The sequence below is a fragment of the Pseudorca crassidens genome, chromosome 3, assembly GCF_039906515.1.
Source record: "Pseudorca crassidens isolate mPseCra1 chromosome 3, mPseCra1.hap1, whole genome shotgun sequence".
NCBI lineage: Eukaryota > Metazoa > Chordata > Mammalia > Artiodactyla > Delphinidae > Pseudorca > Pseudorca crassidens.
In genome coordinates, this window is record NC_090298.1 from 172,380,597 (window position 1) to 172,391,148 (window position 10,552).

Below are 10,552 nucleotides of genomic sequence, written 5' to 3' on the forward strand. Positions count from 1 at the left end.
GCCTGATGGAGGAGGTTTGGGTCCAAAATACACTCCTTTCCCACAACATCAATATTATTTATTTATTTGTTTGTTTATTTTTTTCTGAGTTGCTGCACGCGGGCTTTCTCTAGTTGCGGTGAGCGGGGGCTACTCTTCGTTGGGTGCGCAGGCTTTTCATTGCGGTGGCTTCTCTTGTTGCGCAGCATGGGCTCTAGGCGCGTGGGCTTCAGTAGTTGTGGCTTGCGGGCTCTAGAGCGCAGGCTCAGTAGTTGTGGCGCACGGGCTTAGTTGCTCCGTGGCATGTGGGATCTTCCCGGACCAGGGCTCAAACCTGTGTTCCCTGCCTTGGCAGGCGGATTCTTAACCACTGCGCCACTAGAGAAGCCCTGGAAATGTCTTCCTTCACAGTTTGCAAAGCCTCCTTCCCTCCACCGACAACTCGATTTCTTGTCATTACAGTAGTGACATGACACCTGCACCTGCTGTGGCCCTGCTGGCCCCCACAGCAATTTCAGATGGGAGAGGAGGTGCTCCGGGTGTGAACTCCTTCTGAGGCAGGCTGTCCCCTCGGGTGACCAGCCAGATGGTCCAGCAACCCCAGTGGAGAAAGTGATGCTTGTTGCCAGGCGCCCATTAGAAATCCTGGGGTTGCCTCTGATTTGCCCTCCTTGGGTCATGTGCTCATCCCCCAGCCAATCACTAGGCCAGGGGTGCGAGATGAATATGCTGATTGGCCAGGACTGGTCACATGTCCTGGGAGCGGGAGGCTGGGTCAGCTTCCCCTAGGTCACTGGAGGAGTCAGGGAGGAGTGATCCGGAGGGACCAGAAGTGGAAGGAGGGTGGAGGCAGAGCACAGACACGCCAGGGCAGGGGTCAGGGCTGCGACTGCACTCCAGGGTGTTTGAGCTATGCGGCCACATCTCAGAGAGGGTGACGGGCTTGCACAGTGTCACAATGGTGCCTGCTGGGAGCCTTAGGAAACTTAGGAAGACCATCCGGAGCTTTTCCATTAAGAGTTTGGAAAAGAAAGGGATGCCCGCTGCCTACCACCGAGGTGGAGCATGTAGTGGAGGCCCTGGCCAGTGCGGTCAGACGAGCTGCTGAAACAAGAGGCATAAACACTGGGAAGGAAGCCAGTGTAACAGGACAAGAAAAAGAAGTAGGTGTGCACCTTGGAAAGAAAGACATGCTCGTTCTTTGCACATGCTTAGAAAATCCAAGAGAATATATTGCGTTACTAATAGAACCAATAAAAGGTGAAGGAGCAGGTCCCCTCAGCCCAGGCCGCTCCCTCCCCCCCCCCCCCCCCCCCCCCCCCCCCCCCGCCTCCCGCACGGTCTTCGTCCACAGGACCCTTCGAGGATGCCCTGAGGCTGCACGAGTGCTCTGTGGCCGCGGGTCCGGCGGCAGCCCCCCTTCCCGTGGAGGACCAGTGGCCCAGCCCGCCGACCCGCCGGGCCCCCATCGCCCCCACGGAAGAGCAGCTGCGGCAGGAGCCCTGGTACCACGGCCAGATGAGCCGTCGGGCGGCGGAGAAACTGCTTCGAGTGGACGGGGACTTCCTTGTGCGGGACAGCGTCACCAACCCGGGGCAGTATGTCCTCACCGGCATGCACGCAGGGCAGCCCAAGCACCTGCTGCTCGTGGACCCCGAAGGCGTGGTAAGGTGGGCGTGGGGGCGGGGCAGGGGTGGGGAGGGGGCCGGAGGCTGCGTGGGGTGGGGTTGGGGTGGGGGGCCTGGGGCAGGTGTGGCGCCGGGCTGGGCAGGGAAGGGACCTGGCCTCTCCCCTCAGCCCAAGGCCCAGGGCGCCCGCCTTTTAAGCGCCCTTTAGGTGTAATGAAGTACGTTTCAGATTACAGAGCCCTTTACTCTGTTTCCCTTTTCCAGGTATTTTAGAATTACAAAGTATTTTGCAGTTTTAGAAGACTTTTAGGTTTTAGGAAGGACTTCCCAGTCTATAAAGCATTTAGAGGGGTTACAAAACCTTTTCCAATCTCAAGGCCTTTTAGGACTTACGAAGTACCATATTCCATCATTTGCGAGGTGCACTTTTTCCCCCCACATTCTATCATTGCTAACGCATCTTGCAAACAGTGATGTCTTTGAGCGACAAATTTGGTCGTTTCAATTTCTAACGTATCTGAGGGTTCACAAAGCACGTCTCCATTTACAAGGAGTTTCAGGGCCTGCAAGTTACGGAATTGCTTCAACCCTCTGGTACACACTTTCCTCTCATTTTGACACCTCTGAAGTCTTGATTTTTTTTTAAACCATCAACTGCATCACTGTTTTTTTTTTGCGGTATGCGGGCCTCTCACTGTTGCGGCCTCTCCCGTTGCGGAGCACAGGCTCCGGACGCGCAGGCTCAGCGGCCATGGCTCACGGGCCCAGCCGCTCCGCGGCATGTGGGATCTTCCCGGACCGGGGCACGAACCCGCGTCCCCTGCATCGGCAGGCGGACTCTCAACCGCTGCGCCACCAGGGAAGCCCAACTGCATCACTTTTATCATGCCTGAACTTGGAGGTTTTCTCCTCTCCTTGTGGCACATAAATTGTGAGGCATCTTGCAGCTGCCTTGAGTCAGTGAGGTCTGGCATATTCTATAGCTCCTAAAGCATCTTCGGGTTTACAAGGCATTTTCCGATCTACAAGGCGTGCTAGGGTTTTGAAGGGTTTTCCGTTGTCCGAGGGCCTTGGGCTTTGTGCTGTTTCCCTGGTGAGGAGCGTGGGGTGTTAAGGGCCTTCTCGGAGTTTAGCAAGTGCTTTTACCACCTTCAGCTGAATCCTCGGCGCCGCCCCGGGGGGCCGCGTGCGCTCCGTGCCCTATACGGGGCACACGGGGGTGGCGACTGTGTGGCCTGGTCCAGGTGGGGCCACGGCTCCAGGCCCCTGTTCTGTCAGTTCCCCGAGCCACCTCCTCACTCGTGTCTGATCGCAGCGTTCACAGCTGTGACCTCAGCCTGGCGTGCCGTCAGCCCTCCCCCAGGCCTAATTCCCTCTCGGGTAAACAGATCTCCAGGATGAGAGACGCTATAGAAGCTTCAGAACCTCCTTACGTACTTGGTTAACATGCAGGTTCCCAGGTCCTGTCCCCAGTGCCTGGGAAATAGGTGGTTTGCCGTGGGCCCAGGCATGTGCATTGCCAGCCCGCTCCCCTGGTGATTTGTGCCCAGCGAGTCTGGCATCGCCCATGAATGTCTGGCAGCTGGCGGCCAGCGGGTGTGTGTTGCGTCCAGGTCTATACGTAGGATGCTAAGATTTTCTCATTCTAAGATGCAGGTGGCTTTTAGATTTGGTGGTTCTGATTTTCAGATCCATGTCTACAAGATTCCTGGCGGGTATTCATTTCCTAGTACTGCCCTCCCAAATGATCACCAACCGGGCAGCTTGAAACCACAGAGATGTATTCTCTCCCAGCTCTGGAGGCCAGACGTCTGACACCAAGGCGTTAGCCGGGCTGGTTCCTTCTGAGGCTCTGAGGGAGGATTGGGTTCAGGCCTCCCCCTCAGCATCTCATGGCTGCCGGAAATTCTTGTTCTCTGGTTTGTGGACACATCACCCCAGTCACCGCCTCTGTCTTCTCGTGGCCCCTCCCTGTGTCTCTGTGTCCAAGCTTTTTCTCTTCTTATGAGGACGCCGGTCACTGGATTTGTGGCCACCTGAGTAATCCAAGATGAGCTCATCCTTTTTTACTCTTTTTTAAAATTAATTTTTTAATTGAGGTATAGTTGATTTACAATGCTGTATTAATTTCTGCTATACAGCCAAGTGACTCAGTTATACATACGTATATACATTCTTTCCTATATTCTTTTCCATTATGGTTTTCCCAGAATATTGAATATAGTTCCCTGTGCTATACAGTAGGATCTTGTTATCCATTCTATGTATAATAGCTTGCATCTGCTAATCCCAAACTCCCAATCCATCCTTCCCCCACCCCGCTCCCCCTTGGCAACCACAAACCTGTTCTCTATGTCTATGAGTCTGTTTTTGTTTTGTAAATAAGTTCATTTGCATCATATTTTAGATTCCACACAGAAGTGCTATCATATGATATTTGACTTTCTCTTTCTGAGTTACTCCACTTAGTGTGATAATCTCTAGGTCCGTTCACGTTGCCGCAAATGGCGTTATTTCATTCTATTTTATGGCCGAGTAGCATTCCGTTGTACCTGTGGACCACATCTTCCTTATCCATCAAGGTGAACTCATGTTAATCACATCTGCAAAGAGGCCTTTTCCAAACAACAGCCCATTCACAGGTTTCAGGGGTTAAGATGTAGACATATACTTGGGGTGGGGGCACCATTCAACCCGCTACAGGAAGCGTGGCCCCGGAGTGCCGGTGCTTTTGGAGCCTGTGTCCACACGTAGCTCTGGAATTCTGAGGCTGATTCTGTGGTTGAAGTCTCTGACCCAGCGGTTCTCAGCCTTGAGTGCGAGCTATCGGAGGGCTCGTGAAGACGCAGCTCCCCGTCAGCAGGTCTGGGGCTGGCCCGAGAGTTTGCCTCTCCGACAAGCTCCTGGTGGTGGTGATGCTGAGGCCTCTGGCCCCACAGGTGCGGACGAAGGACGTGCTCTTCGAGAGCATCAGCCACCTGATCGACTACCACCTGCAGAACGGGCAGCCCATCGTGGCCGCCGAGAGCGAGCTGCACCTGCGTGGTGTCGTCAGGCGGGAACCCTGAGCCAGGTGCGTCCGGCCCCGTGGGCTCCCAGCCCCCATTGCCAGATTTTTCTCATCTTAAACACTAAGGTGCACACGCCACATAATTCACCCACAACTCAGTGGCTTTCTGAGTTGTGCCACCTTCCCCCATCTAATTCCAGAACATTCCATCACCCCCAAAGGAAACCTGTCCCCATCAGCAGTCACGCTCGGAGCTGTTTAGGGTAACTCTGTGTTTAACTGGGGGTAAAAAGCCCCCAGAGGAGGTGGGTCTGGCGGGGCTGGAGTGTGAGGCGAGGTGGGTGGGTGAGAAGGTCCACCTGCGCCTGTCACTTCTGGAACCTCGGGAAGTCTTGAGTGGGTGAGGGACAGGCAGGTCTTGGTGATTCCAGGGCCTCTCTGGTTGAGGGGGGGGGCTAATGTGAGGTGGGGGCCTGGCTAGGCAGGGGAGGATGCGGCCGAGCTGGGGCGCAGAGGGGTCTGGGTGGCAGCCACAGTCTTTGGGGAGCAGACAGAGGCAGGACCCGGGGATGCAGGGAAGCTGGGAGCCGGGGGCTCAGCTTGCAGAGGGAAGGGGTTGGTGGAATTTCCCCAAAGGCTGAGAGGCGCTTGTGGGCCAGGTTGGGCTGCTCTCCGGTCCCCATGACAACAGTCTCTTTCTGCCTCCTTCCCCACTCAGCACTGGCCTGCTCCCTGCCCCCAGCCAGGCCTCGGCCACCACCGCAGGCAGAGACAGGATTCCCAATCTGGGGCAGGGCTCCAGGGATGGGGGTGGCCTGTGGAACACCTGAAACGATCTGCGGCACCGTGGGGCTGTGTGTGTGCACGTGCCGGGGTCTGACCTGCTTCCCTTCTACTCCCTGAGTTGTTTGTGACCCGAGAAGCAACACCGATGGCGGTAATCACAGGTGCTAACGCAGCAGCTGTTGCGTCCAGGCCCTGAGCTCATCCCTTCTCCACATCTTCACTGACTCCCAGGCACCGCTGACAAAGGCACTGTTAATAGCGTTCTCAGCAGCACAGAGAGGTTAAGGGACTACCCTAGGTCACACAGCAAGACCACGGAGGAGCTGGGACTCGAACCCTGGCCCTCAGCCTGAGGCTTGACGCTGGCTCACTTTGCTGCCTTGTAACTGAGGTCTCTGACACCTGAAGCCGGGTCTCCGCTTGCTGTCTCTGCTGAGCCTTGACCTCTCCTTCTTTCTCCCCCAGGTTGTGGCTCTCAGCCTGTGGCTCCTTGTCCCCGCTCCCCCCGGATGGCCCTGTGGTGGCCTTAGGGGCCCTCAGCCTTTCTCTGGACCCTGGTCGGGCCGGAATCGCCGCTGTCTCTCCTTCCTCCGCCTGGGTCTCTGGAATCTTCCTTCTCCAGCTGGCCCTGGGCTGGGCTGGGTCAAGCCCGCCTGGAGACGGAGCCCACGACCCCTTTCTCCCACCGAGCCCTCTGCCTGCCGCCAGCCTTCACCTGGAGTGAGGGCACACATACCAAAGACAGAGCCTTTTCTCGCCTTTAAAGAAAGTATATCAGAAAGCAGCCCTCTATCTCGGAGCCCTGGCCCAGGTTCCTGATGGGGCAAGGAGGCACCGTTTCCTTTCCCGGCTGGACGTCAGCTCACCTCCCTGGAACCAGCAGGTCCCCAGTTCCCTGGCATGGAGACGGGTTCCTGTCCTGGCCGGGCTCAGATTTTCCACCTGAAAAATTAGTGCACAGTTGTCTTTTGGGGGGAGAATCGAGGTGCTTTGGGCCCTCAGGCCAGGGCAAATGCTGATGTGGAAGTGGGGGGCAGCCTTGGGATGATGGGGGGTATCCAGGCAACCCCAAGACAACTGACCCGGGTGGGGCTGGTTGTGAGGCCCCCGCCCTCCCAGCTGTCAACCTGCACTGGACACTTGGACTCTGTTTGTAATTAAACCTGGGAATGACCACGGGGCGCGTGAGCCGTCCTGCGCCTTACAAGGCCTTCTTGGGGTGGGGGTCTGGGTTCAGTCTCCTGGGGGGGGGAAGCCAAGGCAGCACCGGATTTGGCCTCCCCTGGCCCGGAGGAAGAAGGAGCCAGGCCCTGGCTGTGCCCCTGTTTGGGGGGGGGGGTGGCGAATCCCCTGACATTTCCCAGAACCTCAGTCTTATCCTGAGACAAAGCACACTCCAGCTCCTCTGTCAAACATACCCCCAGCTTCTCTTTGGAAACACTCTATCTCCCAAATGCCAGAAACTTCTTCTGTCCTTCGAGATACCCCCAGATACCTGGCAAAAAGCTCTTTGTTTTCTTCTCCAAATAGCTCCTAACTTGTCCTGAAAGATGGCCTGACTTCTTGGTCTCCCAACGTCTCTCGTCCTCATTTTCCTGAGAAGACCCCAGTTCTCTCTCAGGCCCCTTTATCGACCTCAAAGCCCCTACTTCTCCCGCGTGCCCAGCTCCCTGCTCTGGCACCCGACTCTCTTCTCCTGACCTTCCCTCACATGATTTCTACTTCCCAGGGAGACCCCCATCTCTCCCCAGGACCCTCCTTCAACTCCTCCCACAAACATGGAGGCATCCCTCCCAAGGAGGCACCCCAAGCCTCACCACAACCCTGCCAGGCTGGGCCACACCCCTACCCAGGGTCTGGCTCTGGGGAGGGGCTGTGCTTTCTCTGCTGTCAGCAGGCTCTGTCCCAGGCTGTGGGGGGACCTGGTAAGGGTGTGGGCAGTGAAAGCCACTCTGGTCTGCCTGTAACTAGGGGGGAAGCCATCAAAAGGCAGAGCCAGAAGGGGACTCTGATGCCATGTCTCTTACTTCAGAGATCTGGAGACAGAGCCACCAATCCACCCATCCATCCATCCACCCATCCATCCACCCACCCATCCATCCACCCATCCATCCACCCACCCACCCATTCATCCATCCACCCGTCCATCCATGTATCCACTCACCTACCCACCCACCCATCCATCCACCCACCCACCCATTCATCCATCCACCCATCCATCCATGTATCCACTCACCTACCCACCCACCCATCCATCCATCCACCCACCCACCCATTCATCCACCCACCCATCCACCCATCCATCCACCCACCCACCCACCCATCCTTCCACCCATCCACCCATCCATCCACCCATCCACCCATCCACCCACCCACCCACCCACCCACCCATCCATCCACCCACCCACCCACCCACCCATCCTTCCACCCATCCATCCACCCACCCACCCACCCATCCATCCATCCACCCATCCATCCACCCACCCACCCATTCATCCATCCACCCATCCATCCATGCATCCACTCACCTACCCACCCACCCATCCACCCACCCATCCATCCACCCATCCATCCATCCATCCATCCACTCACCTACCCACCCACCCATCCATCTACCCATCCATCCACCCATCCATCCATCCATCCACTCACCTACCCACCCACCCATCCACCCACCCATCCATCCACCCATCCATCCATCCATCCATCCACTCACCTACCCACCCACCCATCCATCTACCCATCCATCCATCCATCCATCCATCCATCCATCCATCCATCCACTCACCTACCCACCCACCCATCCACCCACCCATCCATCCATCCACTCACCCACCCATCCATCTGTCCATCCATCGTTCATCAGTCTACCCACCTATCCATCACACATCCATCCATCTAACTACCCATTCACCATTCATTTGTCCATCCATCCACACCCCCATCCTAATATCCTTTAATCTGCCTTCATGACCTCCTCTTGTCCACCTGCCAGGACCCCTGGTGGGTAATGGGGATGCAACGGGTGACCAAGACAGACCCGCTCTTGTGGAGTTTGTCAAATGACGTTAATTAGCAGGTCACTGCTAAGTGTCTGATGACAACCGTGGGAAGGGAAGTGCCCTGGAGCTTAGGGGCCCCAGGAAATCCAGGAGGATGAGCAGGGAGGCCCCGAGAGAGGAGGAGAGAGATCTGGGCGGAAGGGATGGTGTGTGCAAAGGCCCTGGGTGTGTGGAACACAACTTCTTCAGGAGACAGAAGGATGGCCAGAGCAGCTGGAAGGGAGATCAGAGGGGCGGTGGAGTGGGGGGCACAGCTGGGCAAAGCTTGGTGCCAGAGAGAGCCGCTTGGGGCCTTTTGAGCACAGAGGTGATAAGATTCCCAAGTGGGAATTAAGCTGTGGGGGACAGGATGGGACTGGGGGGTGGCGGGCAGAAAGGACCGGGTGGGGGGATGGGGGGGACTGTCAGATTCTGGAGGTTTGTAGGCCATTCATTCCTAGCTCTGGGTCCTCCGAGGCCCAGGTTCCCCTTCAAAGACTCTATCTAGCACCCCACCCCGGGCATGTGCTAAGAACTGCACAGACTTGGAATCCTGAACTTCTCCCCACTTTACAGATGAGGAAATAGAGGCTCTGAGGAATGAGGTCACTGCCAAGGCCACACCACTGGGAGGGGGCAGAGCCTGGATTCCAACCCCATCACCTCCCTATCCTGCTCCCTGAGTCGGGAAAGCCAGGCCTGGGGTGCCCCATGGTGACGGGGGCTGGGAGCCTGGGCCCCGCACAGCTAGCTCCTGCCCCATTCTACCTTCAGTTATTCAGTCAACAAATGCTGCTTGCCCCAGCTTTGCCCTCAGGGAAACTTGGGGAGGGAGGCAGTAGAGACGGGGGTTCAGACTCCACCATGCCGCCTTGGCCAGTAGCTCCCCTTCTCTGAACTGGGTGCCCTGTGGCTTGGGCCTCCCTTGCGCCTCAGCGTCCTGCTCTGTAAACTGGGGATGATGGCCCTCCCCCGACGCGGGCTACCCTGTGCCTTGTTGGGCCCGGGACCCTCCCGGGAGCTTGCAGACAGGCCTGCGCCCCCTTTTCCAGGGAAGGAGGCGGAGCTCAGAGGGGAGGCCACTGCTTGGAGTCAAATGGGCACCAGGTGGCCCCTCTGGACTGGAGCTCAGATCTCTTGCAAGCCACCTCCTGGTGCTTCCTCCCAGCCACCCTTAGGTCTGCCATCTCCCCCTCCCCATTCAGTGGGTCCCTCCACCCAGCATGAGGTAGAGGGGGCCCTCTCTCCAGCTTGAGCCTGCAGCCTGCAGCCTCCCCATTTCTGATTCCAAGAAGGCTGCTGCTGAGGGGGGGAGTCCTGGGGGTGCTGCCATGCCCATCAGCTGAGGGCTCTGTGGACCCGGAGAGGTTCCTGTTTACAGAAAGGGACATGGAGCTGGGCTCGGAGCTGAGCTGACCAGCTGGAAGGGCCCCTCCCAGGGTGGGGTCCCTGGCCCCACAGGGCAGGCCTTCGGGACCTTCCCCAGGTGCGTTCCCGCACCCCCCTGCCGTGCCTCAGTTTCCCCAAATGTGATGGGGTGGGGATAGGAGTGGGGCTTCCGGCTGAGCTGGACCGTGGTGGGGTCAGGTCCTAGGGCTCCTCCCCCACTGAGTCCCCTTCTTCACCGGTAGCAGCATCCGTGGAACCCACACTTAACTCACACGTTTCCGGTCCCCGTACTAAGCGTTTTGCAAATAGTACCTCGCCCTGTGGAATCTTCACTCTGACGCTGCAATTCAGGGGCAGGTGTTATGCCCATGGACTGCTGAGAACACAGAGGCACAGAGAGATTTGGACACTTGCCAGAAGTCACACAGCAGGAATAGTTGGCACCAGGATTTGAACCCAGATACAAGGCTCCGGACTAGCGTCCTGAGCTACTCAGCGCAGAGACCGGCACAGAATAAACTCACTGCCCTCCTCCCCCAACCCAGCTGGGAGGAAGACCCCGCTCCCAGCGAGGCGAGGGTGTGTGGGGAGCGAAGCCGCAGTACGCAGGCCGGCCTGTCATCAGGACGCCTGAGCCGGTCACCTCGCCATCCTGGGCGGTGGCTCGAGGCCCCTGCGGGGAAGAGCATTGTTCTAGGGTCACCCTTCCTACTGTGGCA

The 10,552-nt window shown here is 57.7% G+C and overlaps 2 protein-coding genes across 4 annotated transcripts in view; both read left to right on the top strand.

Annotated features, from left to right (window-relative positions):
* The window catches only part of SHC2 (SHC adaptor protein 2), a 29,781-nt gene extending 23,202 nt beyond the window's left edge, over positions 1-6,579 (top strand). The window contains exons 11-13 of one of the 3 annotated variants that reach the window (XR_010942594.1): positions 1,334-1,649; positions 4,547-4,680; positions 5,869-6,579. Coding sequence is in view for 2 of the 3 variants with exons in the window: in XM_067734590.1 (XP_067590691.1) it covers positions 1,334-1,644; positions 4,547-4,675 (440 nt within the window). In the remaining variant the exon portion in view is untranslated. Of the gene's footprint in view, positions 1-334; positions 1,280-1,333; positions 1,650-4,546; positions 4,681-5,868 lie in introns of those variants that run through there. The other 2 variants (XM_067734590.1, XM_067734591.1) reach the window with 2 other exon arrangements.
* A 1,139-nt stretch (positions 6,580-7,718) lies between these two features.
* Positions 7,719-8,813, top strand: LOC137222799 (guanine nucleotide exchange factor subunit RIC1-like; the record flags this gene model as incomplete). Its single annotated transcript, XM_067734592.1, has 1 exon — positions 7,719-8,813. A coding segment is annotated over one exon (645 nt), but the record flags the coding sequence as incomplete, so codon positions are not given.
* Between the last annotated feature and the right edge of the window lie 1,739 nt (positions 8,814-10,552).